This window comes from Anopheles coustani, chromosome 3 (assembly GCF_943734705.1).
Source record: "Anopheles coustani chromosome 3, idAnoCousDA_361_x.2, whole genome shotgun sequence".
NCBI lineage: Eukaryota > Metazoa > Arthropoda > Insecta > Diptera > Culicidae > Anopheles > Anopheles coustani.
In genome coordinates, this window is record NC_071288.1 from 50,735,449 (window position 1) to 50,760,229 (window position 24,781).

General features: G+C 40.7%; 1 protein-coding gene across 1 annotated transcript; it reads right to left on the reverse strand.

Moving 5' to 3' along the window:
- On the reverse strand, positions 1-24,073 carry LOC131262524 (gonadotropin-releasing hormone receptor). The gene is made up of 5 exons (XM_058264553.1): positions 23,249-24,073; positions 13,045-13,228; positions 3,245-3,453; positions 2,959-3,089; positions 1-277 (listed from the first exon to the last, which is right to left on the reverse strand). Exons 1-5 carry the CDS (start codon positions 24,071-24,073, stop codon positions 1-3), a joined length of 1,626 nt encoding a protein of 541 aa, XP_058120536.1.
- Between the last annotated feature and the right edge of the window lie 708 nt (positions 24,074-24,781).

Below are 24,781 nucleotides of genomic sequence, written 5' to 3' on the forward strand. Positions count from 1 at the left end.
TTAAAGCTTAGTGGGATGGTTCCGATGGAAGAGCCGGGAGAACGATAGGAACTTGCTGGTGAAGCTGCGCCGCTTGACTGCCCGCCCGGTGCCCTTCTGGTGGATCTGGTTGACGTTCTCATCCAAACTGCGCAGATCCTTTTCCAGCGACATCAGCGAGATTTCCTCCGGCAGGTTCGAGTGCGAGTTGGAAAACTTGATGTGCGGATTGAGATTCCGCTGGTGGCCATTGTGGTGGTTGAAGGTGGACGAACGCTGCAAGTACACCGAGCCTTCCCTGTGCGGGGCAGGAATGAAAAAGATGAGACAAAAAATGGGAAAACAAGCGAAAATTGATTAACACAGATGGTCCCTTTGATGATGGCGCCACATGCCGCCGTTGATATGCTATTCTAGCTCGTCCCCAGCTGGCAGAAAGCACACACGCGCTGATGCGGAAATGATGATGACACGCCGCCATGGGGCACCGCATGTCCAAGCAGAAGCACGGATCGAAAATAAGGTAAGCACAACGAGAGCTGTCTGCGGTCTAAGTCCTAACGAATCAGATTACACTGTGGTTTGAAACAAAATTGAACATACATAGTAGACATTTTAAAACATTTAAACCGTATTGCTTTCCTAAAAGCGGATAGGGATTACTGGCCGCTAGTCACGCGACCTTCTCGGAAACCCTTTTTCAAATAAGTAAATAAATGGATCCCTTTGGAATGGACGCGTAACTGGTTTTATTGCTCTATGTAGAATAAAAGAATGTGTCCCATTTTCCGTTTTTAAACGTCACAAATCGTACCAAAAAGCGCGTATAATGGAGTGTACATTCACATAAATCCCATGGCCAGAATGTAATCCCAACGTAACGTTTGAAATCGCACCCTGACAAGAGGGCACATTTTGCAAACGTATTTTATATTCAGCGACGCATGGAAAAATTAATACTCAAGCATAAACAAAACATGATTTTGAGCAACGGCTTTTCATCCTAGATTAAAATGAACGTGCGTGTGTGTCAAAATTACGCTCGGTCGAACACCGGTTCCCCGATAGGGTGCTTGCTCCAAAAGAACTGGTTGGAAGAAATATGTTAATTACAAGTACATTCTTAAAGATGCTGATGCTCGAGGTTTTAAGAAGAGGGTTTTTATCCCTCGATTGGGATAACGATTGAATAGCTTTATTTTTTTTATAATGAGAGGGGGTAGCGAGGAGTATAACTTCAATTTCTTTAGCCTCTTTTCTCCTTCACATAACATACGGGGCGGGATAATCCCTACCGAAGTTTTTAGTTTTTGATAATGCCTACGGCAAGCGAGCGAAAAGTTATGGGAATGTAAAAGTTTACGATCAAAGTAAAATTTCAAGGGATGATGCATTCATAACACATTTTGATTATTGAGAAAGGCAGCAGCTTCCAAAGCCATTCAAGCGTTACTATACATGTCTGATTATTTTGTAGTTTTATTTTTTTATTTTTCAGATGATTTAAAATTTGGTTTATGAATATTAAAGAAGTGTTCACAAACAACTTGTGAGTGGAAGTGTTTTCATTAAGGTGGTGGTTTTAATAATGCAATCTTAAGCGAACCATATCCAAGCAGGAAGAAATTAAAGCCCGAGCATAAAAAGGGGTGGCATTTTTTTTAATTTTCCAGGGTTGTTTGCATATTTTGAGACAGTTTTTGGAGCATGTGTTCCGGTATTACAGAAAGGATACTTCAAAGTGAAGTTTTTTTTCCAGCTGGACAACCCTCAACATGGTGGAATACACCCACAACCGAGCGACCTTGCCGGTTGCTGAAACAAAGCCAAGTGGCCCAAATCTTCAAACAGAACATCTGCGAGCGGCCCATAATAGGAATGGACACTAATGAAGCAACGCCATTTCGGGGAGAGGTTCCGCGATAAGGACTTTTCTGCGAAGAAAGTGCAACTTTTGGCTCCCGAGGCTCGTTTCGGCCGTTATGCCTGGGGGTCGTTTGATTGTGCTCTTGTTGTTCCATCGTTTCCGAATAATATTCTTACGCTCGTTTCTTCCACGAGGCTGTTGCTATTCGGCTTGGAGCGTGTGTTTTTTTTGTTTTTGACGTGAACGATCCTGTTCCATCGAAAAGGACACCAGGCATTAGCGAATTCGATGACGTTGGCGGGTTTGCAATTAGCAATCGATTCCATTAAGGCTCCGCCAGCATGTGGATGCTATCAATCCAATCACAATCGCTAATCCGCTAAGTTTCACCATCGAGAAACACTTGAGGAAGCGGGTGGACGCCATTTTGGTAGATTTTTTTTATTAGCTGTCGTTATTTTGCGCGAATGTTTTATGCTAGAATAGCATTACGGCCATGGAGAATACGGCCGGAAATGGAATTGATTTGTGCTGCAAACACCGCTTGTCCGTCCTTTTATCGTTTCCGCCGATAGGCATGTGGTATTGGATAACGTTGGCAGCGCCTTCGGGGTATGCAATTGCACGACATCTTGGTTTTCATGACGCTCTTCCGGTGTGTAAACGAGGTTTGTAATCAATCCTTTTGGATTGGATTGTGGTGACAATGGGCATCCGTTTGGATTTCACACGGGTTTGTCCATTTCTCTAATTTTACTCCACTTTTGACTCGTTATCAGATCTACCCCACCGACTGGCATCAGCTGTCGATGGCGCTCTATCTTAACCGGGCTTGAATGAAACGGTTTGAAGCGTTTACTTACTTTACCACTAATTAAGTTTCACAGGCTACTCTCTACGGAAGCTTGGCTTTTGCAATGGAAGTGAAGCAGATTAAACAGTGTGTAAATCTAGCCGCTTCAACAACGCATTCACCCAAGCGCATCGTGATGGGATGAGTTGTTGTCTTAGCGGCAACGGAATGGGGCAAGGAGTTGGAAAGGGAGGATGACGGCCCGCAAGCACACAGCATCACGGATATTACAGCACACCTAGGGAAGCTCTGTATGTACCTTACATGTTGATTGTACTGATTGCGCCGCTGCCGTATCGGCACCAGGTGGAATGCACCGTAGATCAGGGGATTGATCAGACTGTTCGACATACCGAAGAAGAATATGCCCGACTGGAGGTCCTCGCCAAACTGGAATGACGAGAAGCGGGGTGGTAAAAGCAGGAAAGTATGTAGAGCCGGCGAGGTGACAATTCGCTCGAAATGGAATTCGTCTTATCCGCCTACGGATCGACAAATACGCACGAACGCTGCGAGTTCTATTTGCACTGCTGCACGGTACTTACGCGTTCGGTCGGATTTAGGAACATGAATATCAGCATCATGATGTAGTACGGTGTCCAGCACACGATGAATGCCACCACGATGACGACCGATATTCGGAGCGATTTCATTTTGGCCTTGTGTATCAGCCGCTGCCGGTTGGTGTCCGAGCGCCGGTAGTACGTCGTCCGGTCGACGGCCGACGTGTCGATGCGGAAGATTTTCTCACTGCCTGCGGGCGAAAGAAGAACCGAAGACGGGTGGTTTGAAGGCTGGGGAAACTGTTTAAGAATGGTCGGGAAGTGAAATACACCGAATAAGATAAATCTGTTTTTCGAAACGCATTGCGAGGATGGTTTCCGAAATAAGGAAACCGAAAAAAAAACAACATCAAAACACAGTCTTGTACGGACTTCGTTGAGCACTTTGCTGTTCAGAAAATTGATATAAAATTTGGGTAAAATGTTAAAAGTTGTTGTTCTTCTTCTGTTATTGTAAAACTTTTTCAAAATTAATATGTGAAGTAAATTATCGAATGTCTTGTTTTTATATAAACTCAAATGGTTTCTTAAGCATGAAAGTTAGCATTTCCATATTGTTCTAATTAAATAGAAGTTTTTCAATAACGAAATGCACAAGAAAATACGAGATAACTCTAGACTCTATTATGAAAATAACCTAGAATCTCCTCAAGAAGGTTGTAGATAGTAAAATAAATTGAAGAAACCCTGACTGAAGTTATAACTTCTAAAAAATGTACTCCATAATAAAAAAAAGGGAAAACTCAAAATTTTCTAGATTATACTCTATTCAAACGAAGACAATAATATGTTAAATTTGATTTTATAAATTTTATCTTTGAAAGTTGATAGACAATAGCATCACGTTATTCACATCACATTTTCATCCTCAAAACACAATCCATATACACATACGCCGGTCGGTAGTGTGGGACACGGTAAATACATAAACTTATGTGGTACTACGGCGCGCTGTAAAGAAACTGGAACCACCGTCGGCTCGCCTTAATGTGACCCCCATTTGCTATGAATTATAGCACGCCCGAATGTTGGTGAAGGTTTTCCAGCAATGGCCAAGAATGAAAGGCACGGACAATAGAATCAACCTAATGGCGTTAGGATCGAACCGAGGACATAACGGCCGATCAGATGAACCTTTCCCAAATGTTTTATTTTGTTTTTGGTTTTTGTCTTTCTTGTCCCTTAAATAGACCTACAAGGAAGTTGAATGCATAGTACCGGTGACAATGTAAATTGTGAAAGGAAGGGAACATAATTTAAAGCCATTCTGTCGTCCTGAAGAAGGAACAAACGAGTGGTTCCTTTAAAGATGGGATGTAAATAATGACACAGCTTTTGTTTTTAAAGGGACTCAAAAATCAGTTACCGGCCAGAAACGTTTCCTATATCCGGGGCGAAATGTGCGCGCAGAAACACGTTTCCTCAAATTGAAATGGTTGATTATGGTGTTAATGGTGATCTCATGAAAAATAAGTAATTATTTGTTCAAATATTCATACTATCCCAACATCCATGATAGCTTTCTTCCTTATTATTAAAAGTAATAATTTTTTTATATTATTTATAGTTGATCCTGTATGATATTTTTAAACAACTATGACGTGGAACTGATGATGTTGAAGTTTTCCACGAATGAAGGTATTCTTTTTAAATGCTATTTTTTGTATTACACACATCTGTTCCAGATAATGACAAGTTAAATCGAATTTAAACGTTGTTGAGAATAATTGGTTTTTCTTGAAAGTGTTTTTCAATTATTCAGCTTGACTTGATTTGAGTGATGATACAAACAACATAAGAGTGTCATTGATTTATGTGAGTGTAAAGTTGTAGGAAATAATGTTCAGCAAAGAAAGAATTGACAAGAGCCTGAAAACATACGTTATTACCGATGCTTAAGTCAAGATCGCACCCAAAACCACACTAACGCTTCCCGAACGCGTGCAGATCCGAGTCTTCTGAAAGTACTTGAAAAACAAGGCGTACTTCCGTAACGAGCGCGTGGGACGTGTAGCGCGTACCAACAATTGTTTGTTTCTCAAGTCGGTTCCGGTTGTTTTACCACGAGGGTGGAAATTAAATTTTTCCTCATCACCGTATTTTTGTTTTTACGTCAGCATGCTTGTAAAAGATGCAGCTGGCGAAGGTGAGCGATTGGGGTGAATAAAATAGAACATCAGCCTCCCCCGCAGAAATCGTGCTGAATGCGGAATTAAGGATTAAGGCCGTTACGCCCGGAAACAGGTGGAAATTTTCACTTTTACCAGCGTTGGGCTTTCATCTTACCTCAACCTTGGCAACGCACTGTGCCCTGGAGAGTGTGTACGAACGAACAGCAGCCTTCCTGTCATGACAAATGAATGGAGTGGAAATTATGCTAATACCGGCTGGATGGCGGAAGGCAAAGTGTCTGACGGGGAAACGACAGAGTCAGCATTCTCTTTCCGGTCGTTTTGTCACGAGATGGGAATTCGTTGTTCCGGCGAGTGTACACCGAGAGTACCGCTTGTCAGCCTCGTGACCAGGACGTGTTTTTGCTTTTGCCACGTTCGTCAAGGTGCTGATAATTTATGGATGCAGATCAGTTTCTACCGGTTACTAATGTTGCACTTTGCAACGGAGTGGGATGCTGAGAGCATGTTAGGCCGAAAGGTTAGGGTTGTGATGAATTTGCAACCATCAGTGTTTTCATTTTTCATTTTTGTTCTTCCGGGTGAATGGATATGACTTTCAGGCCGTTGATTGACCGTGCAAGCGCAAAGCGGTTTGAATGGCATTTTCTAAAAGTCCATTTTAATCTGCGTTCATCACGGCTGAAGATAGAAAACTTTTAATTATGACAGAAATTTAATGTTTTGTCATTGAAATGATGAGGCTATTTTCGGTGCAGGTATGCTAATTTATTTATCCGTCTAGCCTAAGTCTTCGTTAAAATTCGTTCCGTACGCTAAACCACTATGTCGTTGAAATAGTTTAGATGGCTTTCCAACTAAGGATGGATTGAATTTACGAACGTCAGTTACGACAAATGGCCAGACTCTCGACGGCGAGTTTGACGATAGGACGCCTCAAAGTGTTGATGTATCAGAAAGTCCCGCGACAGCTGCCAAGCGACCATAACCGCAATCCCAACGATGGTTGACAAGCTTACCTAACTGGATTAAGAAGTTGCAAATTGGGATTTGTGGCACTGAACGAGACGGCTGTGGTTTCCAAAAGACGTTGACAGAAGAATTAATGAACGTCCTGTACAATATGTTTATTGGGCTTGACTCTAGTAACTTTGATCGGTTTTGATGCTTCGAAGGTTTATACACAGAATTGTGTTTGCATGTTATTCTCACACTAAAAATAGCAGTCGGTTACATGAAAAATAGCAACTTTTGGGCAACACTTATCCCGCGAGTTAAATTGAATAAGAAAATCTGTGCCGCACCAGGCGTCTCCATCGGACACATGATTTTACATGCAACTGTGAGATCTTCGATGAAAAATTAGATTTGAATTGAATTTTTCTTTTGTGGTGATCCTAACTTTACTCTTCTGAGGTTCTTTAGTTGTGTAGATTTGATTTTACCGTAGATTTTATTTTGGCAATTCAATTAACATATTTACTGCTACACCAACATAAATGATTGATATGAGAGACATTTGAATATTTTCAACGCGTATGCGCTACCAGTCAAGATTATAAATTGCATGACATTTTCGGTAAGAACGAAGTTTGGTCGTTACATTTGCCGATACTTAAAAAAATAAATTTTCTTTGAAACTCGGAATTATATGAATGGTGAATATTTTCGCCAACTCTCAACCAAAAAAATTTTCCTCCGTTGCTTTGCCGGTGCTAGTAAATTATTCGACTGCGTAAATTGTCCTCGCCCTTCAATGGCACTCGTAATACATGCAAATCGATTGCCACCACTTATCGAGCGATAATTTGTTCGATTTTGCGCTCGGAAGTTGTTACGGAACGCATGGGAAAATAAATGACATCCCATTGTTCCCCATCAACATGGTTTGACAGTTATACTTTTTCGGTTGGTTCGATGCGTAACCTCCTTTTGCTTCTTTATCCACGTACGGGACGTACAGAAATGTAGTTGAAAATTTCACATAACTCAATTATACGCTGTGGAACTCGGTCTGTGGAGGATAATTCTGGCAGCAGAAATCTTTCGGGAGTTTGCTGCTGCAGACAGTGAAGGCCAACACACTGACTGCTATGAAGAGACAAGCCAACAATGGAGCTCTTATACAATCAGCTAGAGAGCATGTCAATCTTGTTTTCCCCGGTCGCTATAAAATGTGCACGGTGGAAAGCATCCATTTTGGATGGTCTTTAATGTGTATCATGTTGCCATTTTTCCTTCGTCATTCTATCCCGCAGGCCATTTCTATATCTCTTGACAAGCAGCTGGTGTGCGCCTGTTATAAAGCCAATGTGGCATTGTCTACCCGGTGCCATGTTGTTGAACCTTTTTCGTTCGGGATAGTCCTTCCCAGTTGCTGGTGTTTTTCAAATAATCGAAACATGGTGGTTATGTTTCTTCTGCTGCCGGTTGTATCACAACCCTTGGGGCTATTTTGGCGTTCAAAATGATAGCTGCGCTTGATCTTTCGCCAGAGTGACGGGGTTTATTTTTGGGATGCGCAACCGATCACACCGAGGAGGTTCGTCTGTTGATTCGAAGGAGTTTTGCAGAGGATGCCATTTGATTTGGGATAGTGCGGTTTTTCCCTCTACGGGAAAAATAGAATGCGAAGATGATAAAATAATATAGCAGCAAATATAACAATGTTATCTACGTCTGAGAACCAACAATTGTTTGTTTTTTAAAGTTATACAAAAGGCAACATTGTAACCATTGTTAATATTTGAACACAAAAATGATTAAAAATCATTGTGATTATTTGAACACAAAAATGATTCTGTTTCGGTTGATTGGAGAACTAATTATGAAATACTTCGCACAGACATAGTTATCGTCGATTCGCTAACGGTACCTTTAATTCTTAAAGTAACGTGGGGCAATATGGCCCCCTTAAGCGAAAAACATTAATTTCTTCCACTCCAGTCATTAAAAACATTTCAAATTTTCATAGTTGGATTTCTAAACATCTTTTTTATGCATGAAAAACTACTTAAACCTATCAAATCATTAGTAAGTAAGGCTTTCGGAAGCCCTTTTGGTTTTTACACCGTTAACAATTGTTGGACAAAATGGCCCGAACGGTTGGGCGGAACGCACCTCGACCTAAATATGGGACAAGGCGACACAAAAAAAAAGAGAATGACTACGGTTGCATATCGAAAAGTTAGTCTATGCAGAGGCTCAAGTAAACAGACCGATTGGTCCCGCATAACACGCATTGGTTTGAATTTTGTGGTGTACTATTCGAAAGGCAGTTTGGGTATAAGTTCGTTGCTTGTTTATGAACCCATTTGTTTATGGCCTTCTATAGAAACCGTCTTATCATAACTTTTAGTTGTACATCAACCTTGCAGGTAGTTAATTCTAACCGAGTCAAAGTTTGACATTTTGTAATTCTGTAGATTTATGATATGAAACAGTTGAATACCACAAAAAAAATGTCCAAATTTCGTCTCTAGACCTAATAAATATGCGTATCAATAAAGCTTTGATCTTTTAAATGTAATGCGCATTCAAATTAACAATTTGACTTTTACTTGCCCTTGTTTTGATGGTGCATCATGCCCCATTATTCATATTTTGAATGCTCTAACCTAATCTGGACCGTTCGTTTCTTGTCTTTTATTTAAAATGTTGAGATTATTAAAACAGTTTCTTTTCGATATTCGTAAAATAACAGATTTAGGTACTATGAAAATGCCTGGTTGGTTGAAACATATAATTTTAACTTCTCTAATTAATTAAATATAAGTTTTACTTCTACTTTAACTTAACTAACTTTAATTCAGCTTAAAACATGCTTGTGCATCTTACCCCACCGGGGGATCTTGCCCCACTTTTCCCTACATATTTGAGAACTAAGGCAAAATAAAACGTTCTCTCCGAAACAGATATGGACAATTCAGCGAGTCACGTTTTGCTCTTATCCCCATGGTCGTCTCGCCAAAGCTAATTGAAATGGAGGCGCACGGTTACGAGACAAGTGGTGAGCCGCGAATCTCGCTTAATATTCCTGGTAACCGGCATGATGGAAAAACAAGTGAAAAAGAATAAAAACCCCCGATCAAACAGTTATCTGTGCAATCTTCCACCTACATAGACCATTTGCAGGGGTGATTGATTCGTTTCGTCGACATCGTAGGTTGCGGTAGTATATTGATTGAGTCGGAACACAGCGAGAAGCTTCGCAAAAGACAAGATCAGTGGGTGTATGAGGGTGTGTGTTATTTTTTTTAGCAGATTTAGCTTCTGTTGTTGACTGCCCATCAGGTGAGTATATAGTACAAGTTGATGGGAGATTGAATTGATTCGTCGAAACAACGAATCAATCGGCTCGACTCATATGGTCATGCCGCGTTTGTAATATTGTTCTAAGATGTTTTCCATTGCTTCAGATTTTGAAATTTAACTTACATTTTGCATTAAAAATGTTTTTGTTAGAAAATAATTTTAAATTAAGCTGTCCATTGTTTATCATATATTTCATTAATTTTATTTATTTTAGTTCCCTCAAAATTGATACAAATTATCGATATCACCTAGGATTTCTGAGGATAGTTCGGTTTAATCTTGAGCCTAATCAATCTCATACTCCCCAGGATTCTTTTCATGGCTAAAGCCAATCGTTCTGACTGTAATAGATATCACTTAACTGCGATAAGTGAACTGAGCTTTCCGCGACCCGACGATGATAGGGCATTAATCCAATCGGATCAAAAACAGAACATCCGGCACGCGGCAAGTGCCAACCCAGAAGGGGGTTCGATTGCGACCCGGAAAACCTTCACGTCTGATGCAAAAGACCCTTTGATGATTGATGAGAAATGAAGCCTTTATGCTCCAGAAATACCCTTTCGGTGGAACGGTGTGCAAGAAAGGAACGAAAGCGAGAAAAGAAGGGGCAATGGTCATTAATTGTACGGTCGGGGTGCGTCCCGAGGCGATATTTAGTGTAAGAACTAGTTTATTTTTTATTCATGACGAGTGTTGAGCAAGAGCGAATAATGCCGATAAGAACCGAACAAACTTTCATTTACCATGGGCTGTGATTTCATGGATGGGTTGGTGGAAAATTAATGGTTTACGGTTGAATGTCTATTTGTGTTTCGGTCAACGGAGAATGTTCGTCGGAAGTGATTTTAACTTAACCTAACAGCACACAAAATCACAACAACTTTTCTGTCATCAACATTAATCTATTTAGTTTGAGGTATACGCTGTTTTTGTGGGACCAAGGGACGAAAAAGTTGTTTAGTATAAGTATAACGCCTAAATGGCGCGGTACATCGAAATGAAACTGGAACCAAGCACGTAGTTTTGATAATTAAAAAGAGGGATGGTTAATATTAAAAAAATACAAATATTAATGTGTAGCTAAATGCACTAAAACAGAATATGATTGTAATGCTGGTAATCTACTGTCATCTGCACAAAACCGGATTGGATTTCAACGGATTGAAGTATCTAACAAAACGATACAAATAAAACAACTTACGCGTGGATTTGGTACGTTAGTTTTCTTTTCAGAATCACATCGTGCCATTCTAGATGAGGCAAATTAATGTTCTCATTATGTTTTACTATCATCACATTTATTTCACTGCTGTTAAGATTTCTCTTCAAGCTCTTTAATCCTACCCTTGCTCGCAGGGTTGGCGTGTCAAGGAACATTGCTTCACATTAGATTCACCTCCGACCATTCGAGGTACTGTATGCACCACACGGTAGGACGAAACTGTTTCAACCTGTCGAATGCCATTTTTGCGGCAAAACAAAACCAAAAACATCGAACGTTATGTCATTTTACGGACTCTGACAGGAAAAATCGTGCCGAGAGACCGTTTCGGGTCGGTGGAGTTGGTCTAATTAATGGTCGAGTTTCCACGATAATTTGATGGATGGCGTGTCCGTGCCGCGGCTAGATAAGGGGCTTGGCCAGAGCTGCTCTGGTTGTTGTTCGCCCGTTTGTCCTTTTGGTTCCCGTGTTGTTCTATTGCGTTGTTCGGGATTTTCCTACTCCGATTCACTCCCGAGTGACTGCTACACAAAGTGCGTTTGTTAGTTCTATTATAGCTCAATTGTGCAGTTAGTTGTCAATTTGATTGCTTGTTGTTACAAATTGATTAAAAGGATTAGGAAAAACAAACTATTTACAATATATTTCGTGATTTATTTATTTATCACACACTTAATTTAAATAAAAAAAAAATATTTAAATGAACTTAAAGAATTTATAATTACATTAAAAAATCCTATTTAAAAAGCGAACATCAGGATGTGTCGTTGAAAAAAAAAACAAATCAAAAATGAAGAAATGAAACTCATCTACAGAAACAGGATAAAGTATAAGTCAGAAAAAATTTGAGCATATTGTAAAAGAGAACAAGGCATGATCGATGTCCTTCTTCCCTTAGCGGCATTTTTACTGTCAAATAGCAAATTGGAAAAATGTCTGAGTGTGTGTGAGTTGCTTTTCAATTTCATTTCAATAATACGATGACATAGTAAGTACTTCGTCGACATCCTCGTAAACAATCACAGAGTATATTCTTTTAGGATCAATTAATTAACGAGCCATCAAAAACTTTACCGAAGCAAAACAATATCACGCGGCATAAGCGATCACCTGCCAAAGACGACAGTAGCGTGCAGATTTTAATAAGCTACGTGCCGATACTGCGCCTCGAGCAAAGACCGTGCCGCTACTTGTCTTCTCGCCGGTTCCGTTACTTCCGTTTGTGGTCGCCCCGCTAATGGGCAGCCATTTTCGCTCCCAAGAATTCGTCGAACCGTGATCGAAACGCTCGGGAAGACGCTTCAATTACGATGTCTCTTCCACCGGCAACCGTGGCGAAGGTGGAAGATGAAGAAAAGATTTTACAACATCTTGCCTCCCATCGGGCGAGTTGGGAGTGCGTTTAGTCACTGTCACCGTGCTAAGTCGCTGATGAATGGAACGCATTACGGAGCGCCGGAAGAATTACACTTCGATTTCCATTAGTTCCTATTCGATCGGGTCGGTTGCGTTCGGCGACGCTAAGCGTCGTTGGACAACGTCGTTTTTGCCAAATTAGTTTGTGCCCCGTAGTAATTAATCACCTGTGCTTCAATTCGGGCAGATTCGGAAGGGGTTGACGGCCGTTGGCAGCAGAAGAACTTAGAAACTGCAAAGAACTTAAAAACTGTGTAGAACTTCCCCCCGCAGAAACAGGCTACGTCATCAATTGGGTTCGGTTTGGGTGAAAATCGGGGCAGAATTGAGAATAATTGCAGGCAATTTCGATCCAACCTTTGCGAGCGCGCGAACGGAATGGGATCAAATATTTAACTCCTGCGAACGCACAATCAGCTCGAAGCCGGTGGACAGGTTTTACGTCGCTGATCGTTCATTAAAACTTGCCCGCCATAGGATGGCTGAAGGGTTCGCGTGTCACGATGGCGGATTGTTTGTCGTGAAAATTATCATTCACACGGAAGCCCTGCAGCCGGCGGGCCAAAGTCTCTGGCAGCAGTGTTTGCCAAACCAAGGGGGGGCACGTTAATCACTCGGGGCGTTAGTTACACACCGAAATCGCCTTCATTTCTCCGTTGCTCTGCCTGAAAACCAGCCACCGCGGCCATACTTACTCGAGATCGTCATAAACGTTGATAAATAGGTGCCGATTAATATCAGCAGCGGAATGATGAACATAAACACGAGCGTAAAAGTCGTGTAGAGCTGCTCCTGCCACCGGTCGGTGTAGAAACCGTGCGTTACGCACTGGTAGAAGTCCTCCACGAATGGTCCCTTCGCCACCCGGAATATCATCCACTGGAACGAAGAGAAGAGAGAGAGAGAACATTTGGGCGAACGGTTAGTGTAAGGTTGGGGTCGTTTTAATTTCAATCTCAGGGCCAAGCTGTTTGCCAGATAACCACCGGAAAGTTTTTCCGACCATCGCATTCATGTCTGGCGTGAAGGTGTGTCCCCGAGATGGACTGCCGAGATACCGCCAAACCTCCGCTGGCTGGTTGGTCACGTTTGGAATAGTTTTTCCAACGTAACCGGTCGGAAAGGGAGATGATGGTACGAGAGGACTGAAGGTGGATTACGTTTCCATCATTCCGGGCTCGTTGTTATGGTGGCTTCAGGCACCGACCTTTAACCCCCGGCTGGGGCAGAACTTCTTTGTTGCCCAGCACAACATGTGACGGCTCAGTGTGCCTAATGTTGATTCATGGTACTTACGACGGACGGAAAGTTTAATTGATTTAGAGCACCCCCGAGTATAACGGTCACAAATCGGTGCCGATGTTGGTGGTGTCCTCGGGAGGACTCACAGTAGTTTGGTGGTGCACGCCAGGACCGCCACGTCTCGCGGCTCCCGATGAAGCTTTGAAACCCGACCCGTGGTCCAATTATTCCGGATTGAGTGTTTCAATTAATATTTTCCTTTCCATTCCATTATCACATCGTCGACAGCGGGCTGTAAGCTTTTATTACATAAGCCACGTGATTCCAGTTGATTAGCAGCGCATTTTAAACTTTCCAACTCGCTGGCGGACATTGTTACACAAATGTATGGATTGGAGCAAAATAGAAAGAATTCCAACATAAATACGGAGAAAAGGTACCATTTAGCGTTTGGAACGCTTTGTACTTCCTCGAAAAGACTTCGGTGATGCTTACCCAAGTGAACGCTTCGTTGGCAGTAAGGTTAGAGGGAATAAATTAAAAAAGGCAATCCCATAGAAACCTTCTTATCGACAAATCGTTCCACTAAATGGCGATACAGAAAGGACCCAGGTAGCTTGTTGGCAAATGGAAACTGACCAATCGAGGTAGACGTCCACTTCCAAAGAAAAGGAAACACTCCGTCGGGTCGTGGAGAGGAACAATATTAAAAACCGGTGTTGGCTTTAGTAGATTTTGTATTCGAACGTTTCCATATTTCTGTCAAAAACCCATTTGTGAGTGAATATTAGCTCAAATATAAAAAGTTTCAAGAAGAACTGCTCTACGACTAAGTTTTTCAATGAATCTGTTATCCGAGATAGTGGAAAAATGTTGTATGCAAAATGGCTAACATTTTTACAGAGAAAAATACTTCAAATGTCTGTTGTTTGTAGATAAGTGAATCGCTTTCTTTGAATGCTGTGAAAAGCTCGTTATGGTAACGTGGTGTCAACCATAAGTGAAATGAGTTGGAATGATCTTTTAATCTTATTAACAGCGCTCCATTTAACTGTAACGCCACCAAGGGTTGAAAAGGATTCTTTCGTTAGTTCAGTATGGCCGAAAAAATACTAATTAAATGCAAATTATGTATCAACGGGACATTATGCGTGTCGTAAACGGATGTCGAAGGATTAACCAAAGGGTTGAACACAAGCCAAATCTTATGGTGCTTTTATTTCGGTCAATCCTTTTGAATTTCGTTTTTTAGGTAAAGAGGCTTATTGTATGTGGTGTAAAAAGTGTCGCTAGAACCCCGAAATGGTTGTAGCTTTACGTAGCTTTAGCTTAATGTGATTTAATTTATTGTAGTTCTACATGTTATTATGTTTGTTATACAATAACAGCAGAGATTAAATCAAGCTACTAATTTTTGAATTGCTGCACAGTACACGTTATGGCCAGTTCGTTCCAATGACTGCTATGAGCAATACTTTTAAAAGAGTTTACTATTAATTAGTAATTTCTCTAAAATGAATAAGTTGCACCTTACAATGGACCTGAATTGCATATAAATTTGTTACGTGCGTTTACACTAGTTTTAGTTACACATTGGATTCTTGTCTGTCCGTTGAGTTTTCTATCAACAAATAAACAAATCACATTTTGTTTTGTTCTTCTTTGTTCAGTCCATCCTCAAACTATTCGGAGAATTTTTCTTTGCTTTAATATTATCTTAACACTGATATCTTTTCTATATGTCAGAGCATCAATCTTTTAGATTTTAATTCGAAAATGTGATGTGTTCTATCCTTTACTTAATAAAAAAATAATTAAGATCATTCTCGCATTTTCATTATCTTCATTTACTTTCATTCGAAAGTAAATTCACTAATTACTGTTAGCACGCATTTGATAAAACAAGCTATTTTTTTGAAAAAATATTAAAATTATTCCATCACTAAAATTAAAAAATGTATGGGCAAAAGTACGGAGCCCTCGAAAACTCGGGGTCCAAGCAGCTGCTTAGTCATATCACTTAGATTAAATAGATTGTTTTAATGAGAAAATCTTTTTGGGGAAAAATGTTGCAACATAAAAAAGAAATGGACGTGATGGATAAATGGAATGGTGGATAAATATATAATGTGTTTATTTTGTACATTTTACTACCCCTCTACCTAGAGAACTTAGGGCGAATTAACACTGAAAGTTTAATTTGAGTTCAAGTCTCAAATTAGTTGAAATGATTGATGGATTGATTGATTGGCTTCAAATTAGCGAAATAATATAATCTGTCATCATAAGGTTTTTGATTGATTTTAGTGGTTCTGTTTTGGTTTTGCTATACGAAAAGCAAAAGCATTAAGGTTAATTAAAACTATGCTTTTACTGAGCGGTAGTTAAGGAAATTTTATTAAATAAGTCTAATGATTTTCGTAATCATTGATCATCGTAGCAATTGTTTTTATTTCTTAAGTATGTGAGTGAAGAAATCATCAATAAAAGAAATAGACAGTTTAAAATTAAAGTAGATACGCATCAATAATGATTCAAATTATCAAATATCTTCAAAATCAAATGCCATGCAGCGTTACGTAGGATGTTTCAAAGACGAAGAATGTCTTTTCAAATTCACATTGACGCTGTCAGCTGCGACCCACGCTAATAAAGCTGCTCATTATTGAGTGATTGACAGCATTGATAACCCCCGGGTCTAAGCTAGCAGGAACAATCTTTCTGCACATTCAACCCCTGAAGTCTAACAGGGATGCTAGCATTTTCTAACCAACGCATCACCGAGGACTATCCTCGAGATTCATCCTATCATTTCTGGGCAACATCATCAGTCTGCGAACATAATGGGCGGAAAGTGACATTCAGCTGGGACGGATTTTCCCGAAAAAAGACTTCCCTAAGAGTGCACCACTAGGAAAAGACTCTGGAAGGCTGCTTCTATTCCATCTAGCAGCCAAACGGTACGATCAAATCCCACCTGATTTCATAATTGAAGATTGGCCCTTCAAAGGGCCATGAGGCTATAAAGAGGACTTCTATGCGGCTATATACGAAATCAACTCAATCTGCCAAGCCCGAACCCAAAAGATATCGATCTTTCAGGCCAAAAAACCGGTCCTTTTTGCCACTCCAACTAGTCCACTTCTCTAGCTTACTCTTAAAGATCGAAAGGACGGTTTTTTATCACTGACCGCTCAATGAGCTCGAACTGATGGCGAAGATTGATTTACGTTCGGTTGATTAATTTTTCCTACGCCTTATTAATGCCGTTAAAGGTGAAACGGAATGAGAAGGGATGGAATGTTCCACGAAACGCAAGCGAATTTGATGTCAGGATTTGAAAAGTTTTCCATTATCCAAGTGTCACTTCACAGCGGTCGCCTCTTGGGCATCCCGGCTATTTTACCATTCGTCTCCCATTGGGAGCTCCCAACGAAAAGGGAGAGAGAGGAAAGAAAATGGAAATTTATTTTCCAGCTGTTTTTACGGAAAAAAGGAATGTTAACGCCAGCAGCGGCCTCTTAACGCCAGCAGCGGATCAATCACAGACAACACGGGCCTAATTCTCAGAAACCGAGTTCATACTGTTGCGCCGTAACGACTGGCCACGCGTGCCAGGAGAACAAGGGATCAAACTTTTGTTCCGGCAATACATCATTTCAACACCTCGCCAGCATCTGCGAGTAGCATACGAATTAATACCGAAACTGCTTTGGCACGCAGACCGTGTTGGTAATTCAATTAGTTTTGTAGGAATCTTAAACATCGAAGCTCTTGGAATGCAGTAGCACCAAGAAAAAGGTAAATTTTGAACTTGTTCAAGTGAATATTTGAAATTTGTGGAATCAGATTTGATAAATTTGCTCACGACGTATCCGTTGAGTGCTTTCTAACTCAGTTAAAGAAACATTCATAGAATTTGAAATTTTTGGGTTAATACTTGAATTTAATGTACATAATTATAATATCATTGTCTACTTTTCGTTAAAGTACGTTGTGGTAAAAAAAAAACTGTGCAGCAAAAGACAAGGCACAAACATTTAAATGTGCTTGGCAAGGATCCTGTTTCGTATTGCGTTCCTGCTATGCTCGTTTTTAGAAGAATCCCGAAGGAGTTTGATCGCGATTCCTCGCGATATTGCTCCCATTCGATGTCGATTTTGGAATTTGATTTTCTTTCAATTTTTCACTAACAAAAGGCTACCAGAGAGCATCGTTTGTATAATGGTGTGAACATGTAAGGGCACTAGAGTCACATTCCTTATGCAGCGAATCGATTATCGGTCCAGTCGATGGGAGTCAAGTGATCCTGATGCCTACCAGATGCGCGTTGTAACATGAGTTCAACTGATCCCATGCTTGAATTGCAAAAATGCAATAAGCTGAAATTGGTTTTACGGATCAGCCTCTTACAGGGCCAGTGCTGAAGTTATGTTTCATTCGGTGGTATTTCATACCACATACGAAGAAGGATCGGCGGTTTCAATTTGAAACCACCAACGGAATTGTAACATCCAAAGTCTTCAGCACAACTAAGTATATGACAATAACCAAGATTTAAATATAAGCAACAAATATTTTCATGCTAGGGAGATAACGATAAACAAATTGGTTTTAGGATGCACTTGTATTGAGTAGAAATGTGTGTTAAATTCTAAAAAGGCTTTAAAGAAGTGGTGTTTATATGTTGGATTAAAGCGCCTTAGCGTGTACTTGATGATAACCACCTGTTAACATACAATTGAGAACTATTGAAACTAATCTCTTAGTAAAATGTCGTGAAAAATATAGCATTTTGCCGTATCTGCTTGTATTGCTTATACTATTAAGAGTGTTGATTTATTTATTCAATTTACAATCAATCATATAAACATGTAGGTATTTTACTGAACATTTTACGTTGGTTTTATAGTTTTCCAATTCTTTCTGTTAGATGCGTATTATTTCGTAATTTCGAAAGTATTTCGTAAATGTTCAATGTTCAAAAAGGAAAATCGTTGCGGTTGACGAATATACTGCTTTTTCAATGTTGAAGTACAATGCATGAGTAAAAAGTTCACGGCCTCATCCAAACGTGTGATACGGTGATAATAATGTTTCTCTTAAATTTGATTGTTTCTCAGGAAAAAGCCCATTATCGTTCAATTATGAATACCTTGCTGTCATTGGTGTTTGGTGTTGTTTCCATTTTGTTGCTACGATGATGCGAAAAGTAACAGCATTATCTTTAAATTGACTTCGAGATTGGGTAGAAGTCGATCCTGGTAACAAAAATGCACACGCAGAGTTTCGACATTGATTTTCAACGGTGAAAGTTTGACAATACGTGTTGATATGTTTGAGGAAGTTAAATATATTTAAATCGCACTTTTTGATGGAATATTGTACTTTACATAAACAATTATTTGATGGTTGATGGAATAAACAATTATTACATATAAATGGACGTATTGAAATATTGGAAAAAGAAGATGCCTCTCTATGTTTAAACGGATTAAAGACATGCTTAAGTTGAATGTTTTTACAAGAGGTAAATATTGTCTGTTTCCCTCCTCTCAGAACGTTGCCTATCGAAAGGATGCATGTTGGTACACTATTCTCTGTCGGTGCTTGGTTGTTCATCAATTCATCAGACCTGTTATAAGTATTTTGGTTGATTCGATCGAAAATCAACTACTTCGTAGGACTTCCAAGCTGGAATGGTGGTTTCTTGTCTCGATACAAGGAAGTAGTAAGTGACCAAGTAGTTTGTAAAGGCTAAGAAATTTCACTAGAATCAGTTCGTGTGTGTTGTTTTGAATCGATGATCAACATCCTGACTGGCTACGGGTGAAACGTGTTCGATGAGATGGACATGAGCCTTACGCATCAGGTTTCGTACCGATTAGCATTTAGCGTGCGGTGCCGGAACGTGTCTGTGGTCGAGGAGCAGCGGGGTGGCATGGAAGGGGCACAAACAGCGAGGAGGGATCGGCTGGAAAATGCGACTGTGTACGGAAAATTGATGATGCACTTGTTGACCCCAGTGGTGTCCCTGGCCAATTTGTCTGCATTTTCCGATCGGTTGATGGAAATTGCTTTCCCATCCACTGCGAGCAGAAGCTGGTTCGGATGCTTTTTGCACAGTTTCATTCTCTCGGCTTCCCTCACCTTCCCCGCGTTTGCCCTCGGCCAGGAATCCTAGCCAGGTTGCTCGTGCGAGTTTAATTTGCGGGCACTACTGGATCCGGCCACATTGAGTGGCATGAGTCTCATTCAAGCGGCATAATACACGGCAACAAGTACCTTTCGGTACTGACGAGTCGTTTGATCGTTTGCAACCGAGACTCGGAACGTTCTCCGGGTGAATCATTTGGTTTCTCACGCAGTCGAACGCGCTCGATCGATGTGATTTAATGGTAATCGTCGTGGTGATTTTCCAGTGTTCACGTGAAGCGGAAAAGCCGAGATAGCACGACTTGAAGTTCGGTTGTTTTGCTCCACTTCATTGCGTATCCCAGTGCACTGACAACGGATTGTGGAAAAGCATTTTCGAATTCCGGCGCAGTTGTTGTTTACTTCAGTTGGATGCGCTGGCATGGTGTGTGAGTTTCGAAAAGCATTACTGACATTTGAATTGAATATCAAAGGAAGAATACCTTCATCCAGGGTGAGATGTTCAGTTAGATTCCAACATGTATGATTTATTTAAAATGAATAAAAATAACAACTTAGTTTGACTTGGCTTGTATGCATATTTTGATTTCATTAAAATCAATAAACATAATAACTTAGCTTGACTTAAAAACACGAAAAAGATAGTTGGTTATTATTCAGTTCAGGAAACTAACAACCCATAGGTTGGAAGAAGGATGAAGAAGTTTTTGTAGGACTGAAGAAGATTAAATTTCGAGTCACTGTATTAATAGAAATTATTATATCATATCATTAATAATGTCAATATTATTAATAATGTTTCAAAATGATGGCAAATTTGTGTGATTTAAACTGGATTCAGTTTCTTCGTTGCTTGATTTCTCCCTTCATCGTAAGCTTACATGACAAAACGAATTTTAATACTTTCTCTTCAAAACAATGTTGTGATGCAATTAACCGGAGCAAACTCAAACAGCTGAACATCGGTTGTGCATTATTGAACTGAGAACAATAAACCGACCGTTTAACAATCGCTCAGTTCCTGATCTTGATCCTATTCGATCGCCTCGCCATATGCATATGAAACCATCATATACATGCAAGTAGATATTTGCCGTGATTGAGTATTAATTATTTTTGTTTAGGTACCCTTTTGCAAAATTCAACAAAGCGAAACACAAAATATGATTCGATAAAATTTAAAAGTTTTTGCTTATGCCACAAAACAAATGCTCTCTTGTGTGAAACTGTGAGCTATTTCGAGAATTTCCTCCGCCACTAATCAGCCGAACAGACTTCTTCAGTCGAGCGGAGGATCCGATGAGCCACCTAATGGATGATGGATTAATCTGCCTCACTAATTGAGCCGCACTTTGCTTGAACTGGAAGCAAATGGTGACGACCGGAGTGGCTGGTGGCAATTAGGTAACACTACTAGGCGCGCTTTGCTCAGCTGAGCGTGAAATTGTTGGTATCGGTTGCCCTCAACAGTGGCTCGAATAACTCTCGTTTTTGTTGCAAACGAAGTCGGGACAAAACTTGGTTGAAAATAGATTTCACTGACTTTATATCAGAACGAATGATGACCTTGCTAAGTTATGCAGTGCAATTAGTCAGAAGGTGAAATAAACAATATTGACCTTAATGGAACCATAATTACAGCCTAAAAACTAAACTAAAAATCATGCGCATCTTTTTCCGCCATTGGCACATTAGTTGTAATAAACGTTACAATAAAACCAATGATAATTAATAATAAATCACCTCACGAAATCACATACACAGAAATGCAGTTAATAGTTTTTACTCATAAAGTAAGGTAAAGAGTTGGGTTTGAAGTGTAGCTGGAGATTATTTTTATCTTTTTAATCTTACATTGAACTCTTAGAAAATTATCAAATGACGACTACCATCCAGAGCAAATTGATATTGCTCAACAATCGTACAACAAGTACAATACGGCCTGGCCGAACAAAAAAAACAATTCTAAAAAATCGTTGACGTAGTTTTTTGCGTTGAAAATTTTCATGACAGTTCGTTTAATATGGCCAATCCGAACGAGATAAACTAGATACAGCGTCTCTAACGCCCTGATTTATGAGAAATGATATGGCACTTTAATGCTTTCTAAATGAATTCATTTGTTGCGAATATGGTTCTTAAAAAAAAGGTTAAATCTGCTACATTATCATGAATGAATAAATGGATATACTTTGCAAAGTGTTTTTTTTATACAATCCCCCAAAAAATCATTCCCGTCATATCTTTCTTCAGTTATGTCTCACTTTAGCCCGACAATCAGCGCTGGTTTGTGGGCTCGATCTTTGCTACCCTTTTTTCCCAAACTTCCGGCATCGACTGCCGGGGAATGCTACCGAAACGAGAGGTTCGTCAACATCCATGATTGCGCTTAATGACATGTGATGAGGAAGTAGGATTCCAGATTTCGAAAACCAGCACACGACCGGGTGGGGAAGCCCGCAGAAGCCATCCACCCATAGCACCAGACGTGTGATTATTTGGCGGAACGGAGCAGAATAATTTCGTTCCATTTTCGAAACTTCAAACTTATCGCTGACCTATCTTCAAACCCCGTCGGCCAAATTGGGTGTTAAAAAGTAATGCCGCTACATCCTACGTTCTGGTATGCGGTAGAAAAAGGGCGTGTTGCCTCACACCGGCCACTGATTTAGAAGGTAGGTGTGTTAATTGCCACCGCAGCGAGAAGAAGGTATGTGTGTCATTTGTTACCGACTGTTGATTGGGTCGTGGGTCTTTCATTTAAGCGAGGTAAAAGTTTCCTAAGTAGCATCTGTTGTGATTGTTGTTTACAAAAATCGCAAAATATTGTTTGGGAAAATGACCCTGTGTTTCCTGGAAATAAGTATTGATTGAGAAATAGGTTTAAAATGGGTTGTTTCTTGTGTGAGTATGAGAAAATAATGCTTATAGCGTAAATAACGTATGCGGTAAAATTGTATGTAGCCATATCAACATTCAGTTATTCGGCTCGGATAACCATTTTCAACATAATTTAATATCCAATAAGAGGAAAATGTCCCCAAAATGGTGCACAAAAAAATGGATGAAATGTAAGACGTTGCCCAAGGAGGGTCGTGAAATAGTCTTTAGGTTTGCCTTGTGATAGGGTTTGCTTGTGGTCGATATGATGACGATTTTTATTACGGGTTCTACCGAAGCTTAAAGTCACCCAATCCTGATTGAGCTGAGAAGTATTTTTCCTTACAAATCGAAGATAAAGTTATCAAATAATTGGAATGATGAATACTGTTATCAGAAAAAAAACTTTTACTGCATTTCTGACTGCAGTTTTACAGTCACCAATGTTGCCTTAAATCCTTACATAAGTAAGCTTTAAGGCCTCTCAAGGTTTTACAAGAAAAGAGCCATTTATTTATTACTATTGCGTAGCATCTGTTTAGGTCCTGGTTGAAGTGTCTTAAGTGGGAATTTTATCAGCATGGCAGCAGAGTAGAGCCCCTAAAATCCCACCTTACATACCTGCGGCAGACTGAGCACGAAGGAGAGCAGATAGGCCACGAACAGGAACCGATGGCAACGGCGGGCGGTGTTGAGCGACTTCATCGGGTACTTGACGGCGACCCAGCGGTCCACGCCGACCAGCACCAGCACGTAGGTCGACAGGTACAGGCTGAACATCTGGCACAGCTTGAACAGCTTGCAGATCAGGTTGCCGGCGACCCAGTCGACGGTGTAGTACCAGGCCGCCTCGCCGATGATGCAGAAGCCCGTCACCAGGACGTCCGCGATCGACAGGTGGAAGATGAGCGAGTAGATGGCGCTCCAGTTGTGGCGCGTCACGCGCCGCGACTTCCGGTTCTTCTGTATGTTCCACATGGTGGCGACGTTGCCGAGCAGCGACACGATGGCCATGGCCGACAGGACGATCACGCGGATGACGCCCGACCGGGAGAGCGTGGGCGCGTGCTCGAAGCAGCTGAGGCCCGGCACCGCCAGCGCACTGCCGTTGTCGAAGGCGTAGCTGATGTTGAGCTGGTCACACTCCTCGCGCGCCAGCACCAGACCGCCGGAGTGGCCTAGCAGGTCGGTGGTGAGCGTGGCCAGCCCGCTCGACAGCTGGTGGATCGCTGGATGCAACCCCGAAGTCGGGGCCAGCGTCGCATCGGACGTTGTGTTAGGGTGCTGTTGCTGCAGATGCTGGGATGAGGCGGCGTACACGGCTCCGATGGCCAGCGAAGCATTTCCCAGCAGTGCCACCGGCTGCTCCGTGGCAAATAGGTCTGCCAAGGAGGCGGTGTAGTTTTCCAGCGCTGACGATCCATTGCCGGGGAGCAGCTCGAGCATGATAGCGGAGCGATTGAGCAATGGCAGCATCGCAGCGTGCCGGCGATGGCCAAAAGGGTGCTACAAACGATAGGAAAAGGCGATGAAAGAGGATTAAAATACATGCGAAAGGATCCTCCGAAGATAAACTCCAAATTGGAAAATAATAATTCAAACGTAATTCCCTTCCGTTTAGTAATCTCTTAAAACTCATTTCACAATTCCCTGCTAAAATATCCCAATAGCAATAGTTCAACAAAATATCCAATGTACTACGTTGAACCGTTCATAAGAACCCATAAAATTATTTATGGTGGACTGACCAACCGTGCGACCAACGTGCGTAAATGGCAAAAGTATAGTAAGCCCACAATGAGTAGGAAAGACCCAAGACGGTAATTACGCCAACAAAACTAAGTATAACTGTTTGTATATGCATAAGTGTGGTCTCAAACATTATTATAAATACCTAACCTAATCTTCCCCATCCTTATTATTTTTAAACTAAAAAGTGATACTTAAAAATTAATAAATAATAGGATTATTGAAAAAAATGAAATATTTTAAAATAGGATTTAGATCTAAATAAAGGTTTATTTTTATTATTAAATTAATAGAAAATGTGTTTCAAAATAAGTATGTTGTTGAAAAGTAGACCAATTTGAACAATTAAAAATAGCTAAAATGTGTTAAAATACTTGCACACACATAAATAAACGAGACTAAAAA

What these genes read in the sequence shown, in the direction of transcription:
- LOC131262524 (XM_058264553.1), bottom strand. Translation starts at nt 24,073, where the DNA reads ATGCTCGAGCTGCTCCCCGGCAATGGATCGTCAGCGCTGGAAAACTAC. An exon ending in TCCTAAATCCGACCGAACGC is followed by an intron (nt 3,090 to 3,244) that starts GTAAGTACCGTG and finishes TCGTCATTCCAG; the next exon opens with TTTGGCGAGGACCTCCAGTC. An exon ending in CAGTACAATCAACATGTAAG is followed by an intron (nt 278 to 2,958) that starts GTACATACAGAG and finishes TGCCCCGCACAG; the next exon opens with GGAAGGCTCGGTGTACTTGC.